The following is a 20690-nucleotide window of genomic DNA, read 5'->3' as shown; positions in this document are numbered from 1 at the left end:
ACTCATACTACTCTTGCTTTTAGTCAGATAGGGATATTCTCTTTAAAATGCTGGAGTTCCCAGAGCCAATAATTGTTATAATCCCTCTAATTCTAGGAAATACTGCTTTCCTCCAGACTTCCCCCAAATCATAATTTACGTCTATATTCTCAGATATAATTACTAGGCAGATAAAAGCAAATTAATAATGTAAAGGATTGTTATGTATTCTGCCTGAAAAGCTTGAAATGGATTTTTAATCAGAAATTTTCATTATTTTGCGCTGAATAATTGTTCAGTGAAACCTTATTTTTTATGGAAGCCATAGTCCATCCGAGATATTTCTCTCTGCAATGATCTGTAACTTTATTTTTATGTTTTTGTGAACGTGAACTTTGAAAGATTCTGGAAATTTTTGCAAAAGCATATACAATATCTCTTTCTGCTTTGGCTTCTTGTAGCAGGCATGATTCACCCAATGCTTCACTCCACTTCGAAGCGAAGTTCTTTGCCCCATTTTATTTTGTTCAACAACTCTCAACAGTCTCTATGGATAGTGGAAGCCACTGATCAGTGAGCCTCATTAATTCATTTACTGCATTACTTTTAAAATATTTTAATTTTAAAACAAGCATGCTCAGCTGTTTTGGATCACATTCTCTCAGAATAAATAAATTCATAAAATGAAATTAGTATAACACACCACACACTTTCTCTGTCAACATGTAATGCCCTGGGTTTATTTTGTGAGAGTTCTATCACAATTCCAGGTGGAATTAAAAACCTTAAGGATAATGTATGCCATCAGAATGGGCATTCAGACCGGTACTGAGAAAGCACTAGTAGTAGAGTCCTAAGAACCATTCTCTTCACAGAAGAGAAAGCAAATATTTCCAAGGCACCCGAGAGTTGTGGTTCTGGTCTTTCAGCCTTTTGGAGAATATTAAAAGAAAAAGGGCCAAGCAAGGAAAGCTGGCTGTTTTCAGAAATTGGAATGATGAGACACGTACAGCAATTACTGCATTCTTTTCCCTTTTAGCTTTCCCCCCCAAAAAGAATAGAATGAAGTCTTTAATAACAATTACACAATAAAAAAATATAATTTGTGATCAAAAGAATGGCAAGACAACATAAAACTCCAGTTGTAAGGACTCCATTTGCATACTTGATTTGACACCACTATTTTGGTGCATAAGAAAATGGGACAACAGAAGGGACTATATGAAGAGCAGCAATATAACTTTAGTGCTTTAAGTACCAGAAACTGCACACATGCTTGTGAGCTAGTCAGTTGAATAGAATCCATGAGACTTCATTTTTAGCTTGTTACTTGCCTTATGATTTTAAAACAGGAAGATCATATTTAGTAGTACATTCCCCATTTTTAAACTGATGCCTTTTAAAAAATTCTATAAGTATGTCACCATTTTTCACATGATACACAAAAAACTCAAGGACCCAGAGGGGGAACCAAGTTATGTTAATATCATTTACAAAATACCAAGGAGTCCACAGCTACCTAACACATTTACTACAGCACAGGAACCAATGAAGGTACAGTGTACAAAAACTGTAAACACAGCACAATAAATAGATAAAACAGCAGGTTCCGCACCATGCACATGATGTCATGACACTTCATCTTTATACAATTTCACTTCTTACACTCTTACTTTGTTGCAATTCTCCCTCCCCCCCTCCCAAGTGCAAAGCATCACAAATGAACGGTTCTGTATTCAAGTAACATATATACAAGGGTATTACAAATACACAGTACTGTACAGATAATTGCTGTTGTCTTAATTTACAGGTATTGATTTTCCTCCTATTAACAGTAAGAATAGAAAAACCAAAGCATGAGAGATGTGCATTGCTGTCAAGTCCCCACAGCTGCCATGGAAATACAATATGCTGCATTTCATCATCCCTTGCATTCAAATTGCTACTGATGCATAGCACCTAAACAAGTTCCCGAAGACTGAAGTTTCGTTACTACAGAAACTACGTCACCTCCATTGCTACTGTATTGTCTGCTATATTGTTCAGTGCTGACTTTTCTGTTTCATGGTTTTCCCTGAAAAATAAAAGCAGAGAGAATACAAATACATGGTTGAGTATCTAAATTGGAAAAAGCCATACTTAAAAAACATGGTAAAAGTGCTTATTTTCCATCTTTGAAAAGTGTCATGTAATAATGTATTTCTTTCCAATTTCCAATTTGTGTTGTTTCATACTTATGTAAACACTGTGGAAAAATAAACCATTTACACTTCAAACTGAGATACTACTAATCCAGGGGTGTCAAACTCAAGGACCATGGGCCGCATCAGGCCTGCGGGATGGTTAGATTTGGCCTGTGGGCCCGCCCTGGAAACACTGAAGGATTGGCCCGTGGTGCCAGGGAAAACGGAGCTTGGGAGCATAGCTTTCCCAAGGCATGTTTTCCCTGGCAGAAGGTTGCAGAAGGCCGCCACTGTCACAAATTGGAGCTCAGTAGCCCATTTTTGCTGGCAGAGTGCTTGGGCTGCCACAGGCGCCCGTCATGAATGACGTCAAACTGGCCACATCCACCCTGGCCCCCCACCGTAAACACAACCCTGATGCGGCCCTCAATGAAATCGAGTTTGATACCTGTGTACTAATCTAAAACAAATATTTAATAATCTATTTATTTTTAGATGGTTGATTCAACACATTCCTAAACATCTCCAAAGAAAATACACTACCTGCAGTTGTAATGTAGTTAGGATTGGATATAAGTAAATTAATCCAACACCATTCCGTCCAACCTTTCAATGGAGCAATAATGACAATATCAATAAAACTGATAAAAAGACAAATGTAGGATTCTTTGAGTGAATCCTGAATATCTATCTCGTGAAGAAATCAATGGAGAAACCTGGAATTTTTCATTTGAGTTCCTATCTACAGCCTTGGAATTTCTAGGTATCTTATCTAGGGGTACCTATTTCTAGGTATCCCTATCTTCTTATTTAATCATTTGTCAGATTTATATCCCGCCTTTTGTTCAGGAGCTGAAGGCGGTATCCACAGCACCCCGTTCTCATTTTTCTGCAAAAAAACCAGCATGTCATGTAGTTTGATCTGAGAAAGCTCTCATGGCCTGAGGATGGCCTGAGTCTCTTTGGAGCTATTCCAACAAATTAATGATTACAGCACAGATTTTAATGTTGAAAATAAAAAGATTGGAGGGGGGACGATAGGTGGTAATTTGACGACATGCATTATTATTTTCAGAGTTTGAGCACATCAACCCTTAACGTTGCAAGCATTACAATATACACATTTCCAAGTTGGAGGTATTAATATACTTGTGGTACCGAAATCTACAACAAAAATAGAAAAATGAAAAACAAAAGAGAATAAGATCAAAAACATAGAAAGTGTGATCTTTTTAATTCTTTACAATGAGTAGTAGGTTCAAAGTTTACTAAATGAAAGCAATGAAAACTTGAAGTTGTGAATTAATTAGACTTTTTTAGGTTACTGTTCAGCAGCACCAAAAAGGGCTTTTTGCTTTTGAAAACCAAGTTTTACAAAAGTAGTCTGTCCCACTTTTGATATAAACTTCTCAGAAATTATTCAATATTTCTAATTATAGAACTTCCATTTTCACTAAGACTTTAATGCAGAAATTAGAGACCGTTTGGAAGAATTTTCTGGTTGTACTTTGCTTAGACATCCATAAAAAATTTCTTTTTCAATTTTAAGAATTCAACATGATAAAGTAAAGAATTTACCTTGGTAATGTGTCCAGAGAGGATGAGGCTGGCACCTTGGGCACCTGACAGTTTGCTGCAGCCAGCTTTAAGGCAGATGATGGAACAGCACTTAGAGTCCTAGGTATGTGCCGTGCATTGAGCGTATTAATAGAGTTTGCAGTGCCAACAGATGAGGGTACAGTTAATCTAATGTTGTTCCCAAACAGAACCTGAGTTGTTGCAGAATTGGCAGCAGTTACTTGGTGACTCAGTGCACTGTGGGAACTTGAAGTCTGTGTTATATTTGAAGGCTGTAACAAGGCTGAACCTGCTGTCGATGAGCTTGTATGTACAAGTGCTGTAGGCGTAGTATTACTGAAGTGTAAGCCCTTATATACTCCTGTGAAATAAGAAAAATGTCAACCCAATGAAAACAATGTTATTGATTTATCTCTCTCTCACACTACCGCCACCCACATGCAATTATACTTTTTGACACTACAATCATTACCACTTCTTACCTGAGGCTTGAAGGACGCCATTCATTCCAATTCCAAGCACCACATCATCCTTCATTTTGAATCCCATGAGTTGTTCTGATGTAACCAAGGCTGAAGCAGCAAACTGAGCACTGACAGAATCCAACGTCTTGGAACCAAAACCCTTTTAGAGAAAAAAATAACATCAAACTATTATCACATACTACAATAATATACAGCTGAACCCAACAATAGAAAAGTTTCTGTTAAGAGTAAGTATGGAATTTTTTTAAAATTCAAAACTGCTCTATAGTATATAGTATAATAAGTATGGGAAGAAACAGTTCACAATCCTGAGAAGAGTCACAAAAGCATGCACTAAAGATCTGCTTTAAAATCCCATTTCATTTTTAAAGCAAATACTTGATTACTAGCATGGGTAAAAATATACACAACCATAAACTTAATTATTGGTATTTTCTGATTAAATAAAAAGTGTCTTTTCACTGGAATTTTAAACTATAGCATCTTCTAGTTTTTAAACACTTGAATAAATCAAGAAACTCAGCCAAATGATGTATATTGTGATTACTGCTCTAACCCATAGTAAGTTATTTACTAATAAGAGATAAAAAGCTTTATTTTCTGAAAACACTGAAGAGTTTAAAATATATGCCATAAATAGGGATTGATCTGTAAATTTATTTGAGGGTAGAAGGGAAAGCAAGTGTATGCAATGTAAATTAATGAGTTATCCAAAATTCTTTAGAATATAGTTGTATCCATCCAGATTTGCTAGCAGTAATGCAAGTTCTGTTCCTTGGAATATACATTCAATATTATGATGTTGTTGACATCAGCCAGACAATTCTTGTTTTCTTCTGCTGCATATTTACAAATTGGAATCACCTCTTTTTCTGTTACAAGCGACAGCAGTAGTGCCATCTATACTCACCTGTAGCATCGCTTCTATACACTAGCATATGGCTAAGATGAAGATTCAAGCGAAAGCCATTTTTCTGTTGGTTAGTTGCAAGATGTTATGGCAACAGTTGAGAATTAGAGATGACCCCTGGTGGAAAAAATGAGGAATGAATCATAATACAGGCAATTCCCTCACCTGTGAAGCGTTCGCAGAAGAATTACTATTTGCTTGCTGTTGATGAATTTGTGCAAGCTGCTGCTTCTGCATTAGTGCCACTTGTTGTTGATGATGCTGGTATTGTTCGGCTGTAAATGCTGAACAAAATATAAAATGAGAGAATACTGCATCAAAATACGTAGACCTAACATGTGCATCCCCTAATTTAAATTCTAAAAATGCACATATCTTAAATCACAGTATATTTATTTAGTACTCCAGTTCTAGTGGGATCTCATACTAACTACACTTCCAAATAAAGCTTAGTTGTAAATCATGAAGGATTAAACATTTGAATTGTTGTTATAGATCAGCAAATTGCCGTATTTTGATCATCATAGTAGCAGAATTACTGATACATCAGCTAAAAAGTGTTCCTTGTTCCTAAATTTTGATAATGTTGATATTCAGCTGAGAATTTGTGTATGTATATATAAATATAATGGTGACATTGTAATGAATTATTACAAACACCTTGGGGGGGAGGAAATTCGGTCAATAAGAACACAGTTAATTATGCTGATTTACAGAGGGATGAAGAAACACTATATTATACTGTTATTGTCTATGGAGAATTCTAAAAAGAGAAAAGAGAAGTTTTATTGCAATTTTTGTTTCACTGCATCTTAATGAAAATCTTCCTAATGCCAACTTGTTAAATGAATTTAGAGAGATGGAAAGTTTTTAAGATTCAATTCATTTTAAATATGGAAGTTTGGACATTTTACTTCATCAAGTATTATTATTTTAGATTAAACTTCCTGACAGAAAATTAAAATGTATAATCTACTTTAATTCCACGCACAAGGCAGCACAATATAGATACATGCCAAGTTTCAAAAACAAATTACTTATGTATCATTTTATTCTGAACACATAAAATGAAGTAAAAGAGATGGTTGAGAAACAATTATTGGTGCACTATACACCTTTGATTAATATAACCTTCATTACTACAATCCCAAACAAACCTTCATAGTACTTTTGCCTAACTAGAGGTTTCAGTGTGTTCCAGTGTAGAAAAATGTCAGAGTTTTGAGTTTTATTTCCTTTCTCTTGCCCCTAGATACCAAGGAATGATGGCTTTTAGGCTTTAAACTGCAGCAAAAACATTTAAGTTTGAAACAGATTTGGCTGGATATAGCCTTAATATCAATCTATTTAATTTGAGTCCATTTGTGCTTAATACACTTATGAGAAAAATATAGTACTGTAAAGTCAATAATTTATATATTGTATAACAAATGATTATGCCAATATAACTTTTTGTGGTATTGACTTTTGGAGTATGGAAATGAAAGTAAGTCCTATAGAAAAATGTTATTAAGGAAACAGTGGTGGAAGAAAATTTAGTCAGAATAATAATTAGATATTCATATTAATTCTGACATTCTTAATTCCATTCCAATGAACAATGTATATGTAAGAAAATGTATTTGTTAGCTAGAGCATAAATATTTCTTCTGCTAACTGCCAATTGCCAGCAGTTTGGCAGTTTGAATCTCACCAGGCTCAAGGATGACACAGCCTTCCATCCTTCTGAAGTCGGTAAAATGAGGACCCAGATGGTTGGAGGCAATATACTGACTCTGTAAACCACTTAGAGGGGGCTGTAAAGCACTGTGAAGCTTTATATAAGTCTACGTGCTAATTGCTATTATTGAACAAAATCTAATATAAATTAACTTTCAAACAAAAAATACCTATGCGGTATTTCATATCACTGTTCTTGTTGGTAGTATTTCTTCATCTGATTTCAAAGCTTGTATAGACTCATAAAATGCAAGTAATAGAATAACTGTATTGGCTATATCAGAGTTTTTTAGGAATGCTTAGAATTTTTTTCATTTTAAATAAGTGGATTCTGTTATATTAAATTGCTATTGAAAACTTCATTGGTTTTAAAAATGATTTTTCATGTGACAAATGAAACAATGGTTTGAGATGTGCAAGCCAAAATTGTATGGAACACACAAACCTGGTATTTTCCCCCTAACCAAAAAACAATTGCATATGTAGGAGTTCCTTTGTTTTTTTCATATAAATTCACAAATATAAATTTTGTTTGAATTTTTTCCTCTAAATGTATATGTCTGGATTTTAAAATAGTTTTCAAATCCTTGATTCTAAAAAAAGTTAGGAATACGGGTTCACTCAGGTATGCCCATCTTTTCATATGTTTTAAGGATTGGAAGTATGCAAACTGAAATGATCAGTGCACAGCAGCTCTATTGCAATGTTCCCAAATAGTTGATTATGATAGTTTTACATTGTATTAATTCAATTTGCATAGTCACCCATCTCAAACTGATGACTCTAGGAACTTATTCTAATAATTTTCTTCCTATGGTCTATTTTATCTTTCAGCTATTACTGGTACACCTTTCAGAAAAGGCTTTCAATTAAAACCATCTTTTACCTACATATTTTAATCTCAACATATTATAATTTGAATCAAACTATCATACATGAAATTTGTCCTCAACAAAAATGTTTACTTTTCAGACTTGTGGTACACAATGTTTTGGTTTTTTAAAATATGTTCAAGTAGTCCTCAACTTTCAACCACAATTGAGTCCAACATTTCCATTGCTAAGCAAGACAGTTGTTCAATTAGTTTTGTCCTATTTTATGATTTTGCTTGCCACAATTGTTAAGTGAACTACTGCAGTTGTAGTTTTTACGTGAATTACTGCAGTTGTTAAGTTAGTAACATGGTTGTAAAGTGAATTTGGCTTCCCCATTGACATTGCTAGTCAGAAGATCGCAAAAGGTGATCATATGATCCTGGAACACTGCAACCATCATAACTGTAAGCCAGCTGGCAAGTATCCAAATCTTAATTATATAACCACGGGGATGTTGCAATGTTTGTAAATGTGAAAAACAACCATGTCACTTTTTTTTTAGTGCTGTTGTAACTTTGAGCATTCACTAAGCGAACTGTAGTAAGTTCAGGACTAACTATTTCCAATATTTTGAAAGTGCTCTGACATTAAAACAGCTTTGTTCCAAATATGATATATTCTGTTTTGAGCTTGAAATTTTTTAAAAGAAATGTTTTAAAAAAAATGTTTCAGGATAACCCATTGAATTTTTTTAAATTTGAAACATTGTCTTGGTAGTAAAGCAAACACAGTAATCTGACAAAATGGGCCAAGAGTTCTAACTTATTTTGGTATCAAATGAAATACTATTTCAATATCCTCATACTTCTGCCTGGAATCAATTATGTAATTCAAATAGACTGTTGTAATTAGTTATAAAAATAAGCTTTGAATCTTATACAGATTCAAATAGACTTTTGTAATTAGTTATAAAAATAAGCCTTGAATCTTATACAGACTTGATCCATTATTCAAGTCATGAATAGCAATTATAGTAAACAAAATGATTAGACAATTGAAATGACCAAAAGTCTTAATAAAATTGCTATGGCCATTTTATATATATTCTTTTTATTCATCTATGTCAGAGATAATTTCCTTGTCTTTTATTTAAGAAACAAATATCCATTGCTACAGAACTGTTCCAACATAATTTAAAAAGGGTTTATATCAATTACAGAAGATAACAAAAGATGATGACCACAATTGAAACAATTGTGAGATTTACAAGATTTACATTTACATTTACAAATTATATATTTAACCAACAGAAATCTTAGTAACTCCTTCCCAAATTCTATAGCAATGTGCTTCAATCAAAAAGACATATCCTTCTTAGCTGTATCCCAGGCTGCCTGACTCATCAAAGTTTACAGTTCAGAAATTTAATTCTGAACTTCCCAAACCTCTCTCACTGTAGTCTCAAAATAATATTCATGCTCATTTTTAGACATCATGTGTTCTATTTTTTTTTTAAAAAGATCCTTTTACAAGAAATCAGGATTGCTTCCTTTCAACATATTAATGGCTTGCCAAAAATAAAAGTTTTTTATTTATACCATCTCCTTAAGATGTAATATAGATGTAAATACACTCCCAAGGGGGCTACAGGCTGCAGAGATTTCAGTGGCGATCTCTAAACTTTTTGTCCTATTAAATGTAACTGATAAGTTGGTCCTTTAAACCAGCAGGACTTTTCACGATTATATATATTACTTTGGGATTTTAAGTGGTGATGCTTTGAACATTTCAAATCATTTCCTTATTTTGCATTCTTAACAGCAAATTATATATTGTCAAAACTGAAAAATATAAATAAAACAAGAAGTCAATAATTAACAATTGTGAGGAATGAACTCTATAAAATTCTACTAAAGATTTGAAAACAAGATAGATTGGATTCAATATAGCTATAATTACAATTTAGCTAGAAATAAAGTTCAAACTAAATCTGAACCAAATCTACTATATCGATCTTTCATTTTAGCATGGCATTTAATCATGCAGCATAAACATCAGCAACTAAGGAAAATATAGAAAAAATAAATAACGATTAGGTTTTCAGCATGAATACTTTTAGAATTAGTCAAAATCAACATACCAAAGTATGCTGCACCACTGCTATCTTTACTTTGAATAGAGGTACTGCATGTCTGGGTACCAGGTTGTGCTGTGCCTGCTCGATTAACACTTCTGTGCAATTTCCTATATGAAAGTTCATCATTGTCACTGTCATGTAGGGATGGTGTCCGAGGCCTAAAATGACGCCATTTACGTGATTTGATATCAACCAGTATCTGACTGAGGTCTTTAGATAAATATCTATCCGAGGTATTTGTTTCTGAGGTATTGGCAAATTGATTGACTGAAGAGTGTAGTTGTGAGGAAAGTATTTCTGAATCCAGCTGGCAAAATGGACTGTTGTTTTCTGAATATGCTCGGTCCAGGAGCACCCTAAAATGGAAAGAAGATTGTTTTTAATTCTATACAAGCCAAAGTATTATCCCAGTCTTCATCCAAAACCAGAGCTGAAGAAGCTTCTTGGATGAGAAGCTAAATGTCTTCAAAGAAAAATCAGAAAGTCCAGTTGCCTCTTGAAAAAGCACCTATGGGACAACCATGACCTTGGATGACTGAGAATTTCCAGACATTTTCATCCAAAAATTATTCTTAAAATGTTAGGAAAAAATAGCAGGGAAATTTTGTGTGAACTTATTTTTCAAACTGATTGTTTCAAGCATTGGAAAAAGATTTACAACAGGGTTATGTACAATTTGAAGATTATTTGGAAGAAACAGTAAACATCCCATGAAAACCCTCTATTGACCTTCTACTTATTAAGGCATCTTTTTTTCATGCTTCCACATTAACATGAAATAAGATGCTAGTACTTCAGGGATTGTCTAATTAAAATGAATTTACTTAATGGGAATTAATAATAAGCTTATGGGGAAACCGGAAAGAAACCTGGCCTTTTTAAAGATATGGTAAAGATATTTTATGCTTGGGTGAGATAAAAAACAGTTCTTCCAAATGATTTTTAAACGAATTCAGCCCTATTTAAAAACTACATACAGATAGTCCATGATTTCCAGCACAATTGAGCTCAAAACCTCTTTTGCTAGTCAAGACAGTTAAGTGAGTTTTGCCCCATTTTGCAACTTTTCTTGTTTATTTATTTATTGAATTTATATAGCTGGCTATTCGCCCATGGCAACTCCAGGTGGCTTACAGAATATAAAACCACATTTAAAACAATAAAAATTAATAAAAAGAATCAAATACATTTATATTACAATATAACAAAATCAAAATCACCCCAAACTCCCACCTCCACCCCAATGACGGCAGATCACACAAGCCATTTAATGGGCTCAATCCCACTCTGGGTTCCCCAGGCCTGCTGGCAGAACCACCATCTTCAGTGCCTTCTGGAAGAGTGTTGTGGTGGCTAATCTCTGAAGGAATGATGTTCCAGAGAGGGAGCCACCATAGAAAAGGCCCTTCTTCTGGATCCCACCAGATATGTCTCCCTCGGGGTGGGCCTCACAACATTCCCTGCCTCCCTGTTTTGATGGGTTGGGTAAATGTGACTGGCAAAAGACGGTCCCAAGCCATGAAGGGCTTTAAAGGTGACAACCAGCACCTTGTATTGCACCTGGAAGCAAATCAGCAACCAATGCAGTTTCCGCAGGAGAAGTCATACATGTGTGCACCAGAGTCTGCACCAAATCATGTGGGCCGCTGCATTTCGCACAAACTAGAGTTTCCAGATATTCTTCAAGGGCAGCCCCATGTAGAGCGCGTTGCAATAGTGAAGAAGGGAAGTGACTAGGGCATGAGTGACTGTGAGTAGGGATTGTTGGTCCAGGAAAGGGCTTAACTGGTACACAACCTGTAGTTGCGCAAAGGCCCTCCTGGCTATGACCAGCACCTGATCTTTGAGCAGGAGTCCCAAGTCCAGGAAAACCCCTAGATTACACACAGGGTCTGTTTGGGGTAATGCCACCCCATCCAAGGTGGTAATTCTCCCTGAGCCAGTGAACCACAAACACAGAACCACTCAGTCTTGCATGGGTTTAGTTTTTAGTTTTTCAAAAAACAACTTTTTGTTGTTAAGTGAATCACTGCAGTTAAGTAAATCTGACCTCCCCATTGACTTTGCTTGTCACAATATTGCAAAAAGTGATCACATGACCCTGGGATCTTGCAACGTTCATAAATACACACCAGTTGCAATGTGTTCAAATTTAGATCCTACAACCAGGGGGATTCAGTCAGAGGTGTGAAAAATGATCATGAGACATTTTAACCAAAAGCCTCAGGTTGACAAATTTAACCTGCTACATGAATGCTAATTTCCAAGCTGAAATGAAACAGGACAATATTTATTTACTTGAACTAAATGTCAAACCACTAGAAATGGATATTAGCGTATAAGTGGTTGACTGTACCTTAGGATAGATTAGGACAGCATAACCAAAAAACAGACTGGATAGATGACACTATTAAAACAGGATACCAGAATACTAGAAGCACTTTCATTGCTCAATTGCATGCAAAGTTTACTAAGGAGTCACATGAGTTTTTTCTTCCTTTAAAACTATGTGAACCTTATTGTGAAAGTTAGTATTTTATATTTTGAGGATCACAAACAAATTTAAAACATGTGATAATTAGGCCTAATAGTGTCAACCTGTAGCTGCAGGGGTCAAAAGCCTAAAATAATTAGAGAATGAACATTCTGCCAAATCTAATTTGAATTAAGATAAAAAAAGAATCCTCATCCTTTTAGATCTGGAAAAATAACCCAGTCTTTAAAAAGTACATATAAATACAGGTAGTCTTCAACTGATATAACCATTCATTGTGATAATTCAAAGCTACGAGCACTGAAAAGTGTGTTATGACAGATTTTCAGTCTTGCGATCATTGCAGCATCCCAATGGTAATGTGAACAAAATTAAGACACTTGGTAACTGGCTAATATTGTGATGGTTGTAGTAGATCAGAGTCATGATATCACTTTTTATGACGTTCTGATAAGCAGTCAATGTGGAAGCCAGATTCACTTAACAACTAACTCAAAAAGTGCAGTGATTCATTTAACAACTGTGGCAAGAAACGTTGTAAAATATTAATGTAACAACTGTTTCACTTAGTAATAGGAATTTTGGGCTCAAAAATATTAAAATATACCTTCCATGTTGTGGTGCATCTGCACTAGTAGCAATGTGAAATACCTTTACATCTAATTTTTATGAAATAAAACCCTGCTGAAGATTCCAGATTAGCTGGATAATATTCTTTAAGAAAAATAACTTATTACATACTAAAATCAATATGTTACAGCTTACTCTTTGCAAAAGAATCTATACAAGATTAATTACTATTTTGCCACAGAATCTTTATCGTAAAAATTACTAATGTAATTTAATGTAGATTTTTATACAGAAAAAAGTGCCTCTAAAAATCATGGATTCAAGGAGGAAAGAGAAGAACAAAGTCACTATAACACTTTCTATAAACAGAAGGGCGAAGATCATAATCAAGTCAAAGATATAGATTAAGAATATAGATGTCTAATTAAAATTTATGTACTAAATTAAGTAACAGAACTAAACATTTACTACATTTCAGTGTTGCATATATTATATGATATTAGTGTAGTGAGTTTTACGATAAATAAGACTACCTTCCACCACGTCCAACCCGTCTACGTGAAAACCCAATGCACTTTTGCGGCCTAGTAAGGGTGGTCAAGCAATATCTATAACGCTCATCTCCTAATGTTCTCCCTTTAGGAGTATTCCAAGGCCAGTCACCAGTTTGGTCTAAATGAGGCTTTGAAAAAAAAAATATTTGAAAACAGTTAAAACAAGAATTTGATTAGTATAGTGTAACAATATAATACTGTAGAAATTTGAGACTTACAGCGTAATACTGACAATCTGTTTTCCTACGGAAAGCAAATGGCCCATCAGGATCATTTTCTTCCTCAGCTTCAGAAGAGCCAGAAAAGATCTTTAAAAAGAAAGCAATAGGTAAGAAAAAGGAGGCAAGAATATTTCTTCCCTCTGAACCAAAGAAACTGCAGATGTCATACTTGAGAAAGAGGATCTTCATCAGAGCTGGGAAAGTCGTACTGATTCATATCTTTAGCATTAAAGATTGGCAGTGGAGCAGGAATTGTCTGCTGAGAAGCAATAGCAGCAGATGAAGGTACAATTTTGGGCTTCTTCTCGTATTTTCTCTTCGGCCGTATAGCATCAGCTTTCTCCTGCTGCATGTAGAGAAAATACATTAATAATTTTATGTAGTGGTGTACATTATAACAATTAGGAGAAGATGTAAGTTTTAGAATATTTTTTTAAAAATGCATCGTGATAAACAAGAGGAAAAGAAGGATTTTTCCTTAACTAATATCGAATCAGGTAAGCTCTTTTTCAAATTGATGTAAATCATGGTTGACTATGAATTATTTCTAATAAGAATTATTTTGGGTTTTTTTTCCAACTTCACAATCAAAACCATAAAAAAACCTGTGATTTCCTGGTGATCTCACATTCAAATACTGACAAGGTCTCTGCTTAGATTTTCAAGATCAACCAGGATTATTTCATAGGAAGCTTTGACATAATGGACTATCAAAATTATTTACCATAGTGGCAAGAGGTAGCTACCTAGAGTTATCTTGAAGTTTTTTGGAATGAAATTAAGGACAACTTACATGGTTTAAGCACATTTATAGCATAGAATTACAAAGCAGCATTCCCCCCACCCCAAAAGAGTAATATCTATAATAGATAGAGTCACCTTGTTTATTTTAAATTCCTTCATTTCCATATTTTCCTGATGTTTAAATTGAGTGCTATTAGGAACTATTCCGACAGGAATAGTATAAGTAGGCTTCATAGGCTGTCGATGTACCATTATTTCAGACATGATCTCTCCATTATAATCACCCAACTTATATCTGGAAAGTAAAGAAAAAGTTTGAATTTATTAGAACTAATCTTTCGGTCAGATACAAGAAATCAAGAACTGGGACAGAGTTCAAAAGTGCTACAAATTTGTTCCATGCTACCTAAACACAAGAATCTGATCTATTAAAGCACCAGGATAAAGTAGTGATAGATAAGAGTAAATGGAGTCCACTGGACTTGAAGTCTCTGATGGTAGCATAGCAACTCCAAACTGATGATGTGTTTGACTCTACCCATGGGCTCAGCCCGGTCACCTCCTATAGTTGGCTTAATATTTATATCTTTATTCTCTTGAGCAGTGGTCCCCAACCTTTTTTGTACCAGGGACCAGTTTCACGCAGAAACACTTTTTCAAGGGGGGAACACTTTTTCAAGGAGGGGGAGGAGTCCAAGTTTGGTGGTTTGCTTGCAGACGTTTCATTACCTGACTAGATAACATCTGATGTTGTTACCTAGTCGGGTAATAAAATGTCTGCCAGCAAACCACCAAGTTCAGGAGGCTCAGGACAAGTCCCTGCAGGATGGCTGAGAAGCCCGCCTCTCAGCCCTGCCTCCCTCAGCCTCATCCTCAGGTGTCTGCCTCGTTCCTCTCTCAGTCGCTCTCTCGCTCCTCCACCAGCCCAGGAAGAAACTGCTTCAAAGAAGCCGGCAGGAGAGCTTTTCCTGTTGGCGCAGCTCCTCCGCGCCTCGTTCACCCCCACCCGCTGCCCGCGGTTCAATTCAGTGCTCCGTTCTGCCTGCCTGCCTGCCTTCGTTTCTGGTTGTTTGGAGGCAGCTTCGGCTGAGTAAAGAGGCGAATAGTTATTATTCTCAGCCAAAGCTACTCGAAACAACCAGAAACGAAGGCAGGCAGGCAGGCAGAACGGAGCACTGGATTGAACCGTGGGCAGCGGGGTGGAGGTGAACGGGCGCTTCGGAGAAGCTGCGCCGACAGGAAAAGCCACCCTGCCGGCTTCTTTGAAGCAGTTTCTTCCTGGGCTGGTGGAGGAGCGAGAGAGCGACTGAAAGAGGAACGAGGCGGGAGGAAACCAAAGCCACTGAGCCGGAGAGCAGGACAGGCTTTGGTTGCTTCCTCCCTCCCCTTCTTTCATTTGTGTCCTGATCCTGATCCCAGCAGCATTCACCGAAGGTGAAGAAAGCCGCCATTTTTATTTTATTTTTATTTTCTTTGCGGCCCGGTACCAAATGATCCACGGCCCGGTACTGGTCCACAGCCCGGTGGTTGGGGACCCCTGCTCTTGAGGACCTACTTCAGCATTTCCTTATTTGAGCAATTTTTCCAGAAATTTATTTCCAGAATTTCCCATCAGCATGGATATTGCTGACAATTCAGGAGTTCAAAGTTCTCGGAAATTGTCCATGCTAAAAGTACTGATCCAGAAGCGAGTGTTTCACCAAGTTTCACTCAAGGAGAAAACATTTCATTACAGAAATACTCAGAGTATACATTCTGAAAAGATGATTGCAGTAGGAATGCATTTTCTCCAAAATAGCAAGATTCGCTAACAATAACAAAGATATTTGTTTGATAATCTAAAATACTGCTTTTATCCCTACATCCACATATTTGGTGAATATGGCTATAAACTATGTACAAATGTGGAACGCATAAAAATATATTACAATTTCATAAAATATTATCTATGTGCCAATTTAATCAACTATTTATTTAATAATGATAATTTACAAGCAGAACTGAACTGTTTTACCTCTTTTCCACAATTTCCAACGTTAAATGCAGCAACTCTCTCTTGCTTTTTTCTCTTCTCTTTATCATCTCTAGAATTGTTACTGCGCGACTCAGATCCCGCCTCAGTTTAAGCATTTTTTCATAAGAAGTTTCATCATTCTTTCGATTCTGCAAAATGTAGTAAATGTACAAATGAAACATATTTTTAGACACCAAAATATTAAATATTTTCAAACTTCAATGTTGTGAATATTTATTTTTCAACCACAAATATGAAATATTACTTATAAATATTACTTATGTGTGCCACATAAATTACTATGACTCTAAGGAGTTCAAAACATAAAAAACGAAACCTGCAGTATTACAACACAAAAATGCAATAGCCAATCTAGTAATTGTAAAATACACTTACAATTATTAACAATGCTCACAATAATCCTAGATATAATGAAGTAACAATTATTTAGTCCACAAATGTTTTTTTGGAATTGCCATGCTTTTAAGATTTCATAATAATCCATAATGAGCATATAAATCTTATTTCTAGTGAAAGCCATTCCATAAGAGAGGAACTCCTATAGAAAGAGCGCTGGTCTTACCTGAAACGCATCTTCTAGTTGTACTGGAGGAGAATCCAAAGCGTGGGCTGTCTCTTGCTTCCTTGCTTAAAGACGGAGTCAATCAAAGTTTAGTCCAGCCCCCTTTCCACTGCGTATGCCCAGTTTTTGATGAAGGCGAATTGGATTCTTGAATTGAATTCTTGGTGCTCTTTCTTGACTATTCTGTGCTCAGGACTAACTATTTAAGGGTGGGATTTGGATTCTCCTCCCGTACAACTAGAAGATGCATTTCAGGTAAGACCAATGCTCTTTCTCAGTTGTACAGGTCAGAGAATCCAAAGCGTGGGATGTACCCAAGCTAATTGTCCTGAGGGTGGGCCAACTACTTGTCCTAAGCCCCCATCTTCATGTGAACTCTTTGTAGCACCCTTCTTCCAAAGGATGCTTTTGTTCATTCAAATGTATTCCGTTTATAATTTCTGATGAGTGGAAATGGCAATGACCACTTTGCTGCCCTACAGATCTCTTCAAGGCCTGTGTGTTCCATGCTGCTGATGTGGCTGCACTCCTGTTGAATGTACCGTTATATTACCTGGCAACTGCAATGATTGGCTTTCACAAGCTTTTGTGATACATGCCTTGATCCATCTGCCAATTGTTGATGGTGAACCCTTTTGTCCCAACGAACTCGGTCTAAATCAATGAACAATGCCTCCGTTTTTTTAATGGGCCTTGTTCTCTTAATATAAATGCATATAGCCCTCCTTATGTCTAAGGAGTGCCACTTCCTTTCTAGGCTATGGACTAGTTCCGGGCAGAAGTCTGGTAGTACTAACTCCTGTGCTCTATGGAATGTAGAATTGATCTTTGGGATAAAGGTCGTATCTAATCTTAATACTATCCTGTACGGGTGGACTATACAGAAGTCCTCCCTCACAGATAATGCTGCCAACTCTGATATTCTTCTGGCTGACAAAATGGCTATTAGGAAGGCCACCTTAAGGGTGAGTGAAGGTAATCCTACTGATCTCAGTGGTTCAAGGGGCTCAATCATGAGTGCCCTTAGCATCCTTGTCAAGTCCCAAGTGGGGTACCTGTATATCACTGGTGGCCTTAGATTGGTTGTTCCCCCGATGAATGTGTGGATTAGGGGATGTCGTGAGAGAGACTCTGAGGTTCCGCAACTCAACACTGATGTTATTGCTGCTACCTGCCTCTGTAAGGTGTTAGGAATTAAACCCTTCTCCAGGCCTTCCTGGAGAAAGTCCAACACTTGAGTCACTAATACTGTGATTTGATCTATTTGTTTCTTGGAACACCAGGTTCCAAAAGCTCTCCAGGAATCTTCATAAATTCTGTTGGTTGCCGGCCTTCTGGAGGCCTGCAGTGCCTGTATTACATTGGCTGAACACTAATCACTTTAGCGTGGCCCTCTCAGGTGACATACTGTTAGTTGAAGCCATTGTGGCTCCAGATGTCGAATGACTCCCTGACTCAGCTCTACCCTGTCTGGGGGGAATTCTCCATGGTCTGGATACCAACAGATCTACCAGATCCGTGTACCAAGACCTCCTGGGCCAGTGAGGTGCTACCATTAAAATCCCCCCCCACCATCTATCACTTTCTTGATTACCCTTGGTACCAACGGAAGTGAGGGAAACGTATAGAGTAAACTCCCCCTTGGCCATGCTCTTTGGAGCACATTGGTTCCTTCCGCTCCCTGTGTTGGAAATCTTGAGTAGAATCTCAGGAGTTGTGCATTTGCTAGAGTTGCAAACAGGTCCAGGACTGCTCTCCCAAATCTGTGCGACAGTTCCCTGAACAGGTCCGGGTGTAGGCGCCATTCTGAGTGGTCGACTGTTGTTCTGCTGAGCCAATCTGCCTGAGCCAATTCTCCACTCCTGATATGTGTTCTGCCCTGATCGATAGGAGGTATGACTCCGCCCAGTGGCCCAATCGCTCTGCTTCTTGCATGAGCATTAGGGAGTGAGTACCCCCCTGCCTGTTGATAGGACCCTTGGCAGTCACATTGTCCATCAGGATCAACACATGCTGTCCCACTATCACTAAATTGAAGGACCTTAAAGCCAGGTGAGATGCCCTGAACTCTAACCAGTTGATGTTGTTCTTGAGGTCTGACTGAGACCACTGATCCTGTGTAATCTGATTCTGACAGTGCCCCCCCCCCCAGCCTATTAGACTTGCATCTGTTGTGATAGTCAGTTGGATGGGTTCCTTGAACCAGATCCCCTTGTCACGGCCTGTGATGTCCACCACTGGAGTGACTGCTTCACTCTGGGGGGGCATTCGTACCTTCGTTCTCTCATTACCCTTGCCTGCTCTCTGTTAAGGTAATAGGAACCACTGCAAAGTCCTTGTGTGCAAAGACTTTGCAGTCTGGCCCAAGGTACTATCAAGATGCACAATATCATCTTTCCCAATATTTGTGACAGCAAGTCCAGGGTCACTCTCGGAGCTGTGATCGCTTGATGTATTGATGACCTTATGCTGTCCTGTCTTTCCTGTGACAGGTAAACTTCGCAGGAGTTAGTGTCTATTACAACTCCTAAGTGTTGTAAATGCCTTGTTGGTTCTAAGTGGCGCTTTTCGAAATTCACCGAAAATCCATGCTCTTGTAATGTCTGTATTATGGTTTCTATATCACTCTTTGCTGATTCGATGTTGACTCTATTGATATGTCACCCAAGTAGCATTGGACCTGTATGGGCTTTGTCCTGAGAAAGGCTGCTACCGCTGCCAGTACCTTGGTAAATGTTCTTGGTGCTGAGGACAGGCTGAATGGTAGAGCTCTGTACTGGTAGTGTCCTCCAGCGTAGCAAAACTGCAGGAACTTTCGGTGCCTCTTGGTAATAGGTACAGATGTAGGTATGCATCTGTGAGGTCTACTGATGTCAGGACATCCCCTTCCTGGATGTTCCCCAGTATAGATTGCAGGGATTGCATCTTGAATCTCCTGTATACTATATGCCTGTTTAGTAATTTGAGATGCAAAATTGGTCTCCACCCCCCCAACGCCTTCTGCACAACAAACAGGTTTGAATAGAACCCTTGTCCCTGTTTGTTCTCCGATACCACTTTTACAGCTCAAATGTCCAGCAGATGTTGAACTGCTGTTTCCATAATTACCCTTTTGACTCTGTCTCTTGGTGTTGGGCATCTTCTGAATGAGCTCGGGGGTATGGAGAGGAATTCCAGAACAAGGCCTCTTCTTATTGTGTCTAGGACCCGCTTGTCCGTTGTTATGCTGTGAATAGGCCCAGTCTCCTTCTGATGGGCCCGTTGTTCCAGCCATCACTTTCTATGCTGGAAGACCCTGCTGGTCAAACTCCTGAAAGAGTGTCTTCCCTGGAATCATTGTCTACCCCATCCCTAAACCCTGACCTATCTAAGTGTCTAGTAGGGTTCTGTGTATATTGCCTCTGTGGGTACTGGGAGTGGCTGAAGCCACCCCCCCGAGATAGGAAAGGACTGTTGCCGTGTATATGGTAAAGATCGCTTATCTGCCTGATCAAATTTCCTCATTAAGACCTTCCTCTTGTCCTTGGTTTCTATCAATAATGGCTCAATGGCATCCCCGAAAAGTTTGTCCCCTGGGGCTGATGCCAGTTTCCATTTATGTTTCAGATCCACCTGCCAGTGATGGAGCCAAACAAGTCACCTTGTAGCCACTGAAGCTGCTATAGCCTTGGTTGCATACTTGACCCCATTAATGGCGTCTGCTA

General features: G+C 37.5%; 1 protein-coding gene across 5 annotated transcripts in view; it reads right to left on the bottom strand.

Moving 5' to 3' along the window:
• Positions 1-579: 579 nt before the first annotated feature.
• EPC1 (enhancer of polycomb 1) overlaps positions 580-20690 on the bottom strand; it is a 58615-nt gene continuing 38504 nt past the window's right edge. For all 5 annotated transcript variants that reach the window (XM_087917693.1, XM_087917692.1, XM_087917694.1 and 2 more), the window contains 10 exons: positions 16404-16552; positions 14525-14684; positions 13815-13991; positions 13643-13732; positions 13404-13552; positions 9810-10162; positions 5301-5419; positions 4223-4364; positions 3741-4101; positions 580-2053 (listed from right to left, as the gene is read on the bottom strand). In XM_087917693.1, the coding sequence (XP_087773819.1) occupies positions 1981-2053; positions 3741-4101; positions 4223-4364; positions 5301-5419; positions 9810-10162; positions 13404-13552; positions 13643-13732; positions 13815-13991; positions 14525-14684; positions 16404-16552 (1773 nt within the window). In that variant the 3' untranslated portion in view covers positions 580-1980. The remainder of the gene's footprint in view (positions 2054-3740; positions 4102-4222; positions 4365-5300; positions 5420-9809; positions 10163-13403; positions 13553-13642; positions 13733-13814; positions 13992-14524; positions 14685-16403; positions 16553-20690) is intronic.

Source organism: Pseudonaja textilis, chromosome Z (genome assembly GCF_049901715.1).
Source record: "Pseudonaja textilis isolate UNSWEBS1 chromosome Z, rPseTex1.2, whole genome shotgun sequence".
Taxonomy (NCBI): Eukaryota; Metazoa; Chordata; class Lepidosauria; order Squamata; family Elapidae; genus Pseudonaja; species Pseudonaja textilis.
The sequence above is the reverse complement of the archived record's forward strand: the minus strand, read 5'-3'. Positions and strand labels throughout refer to the sequence as shown.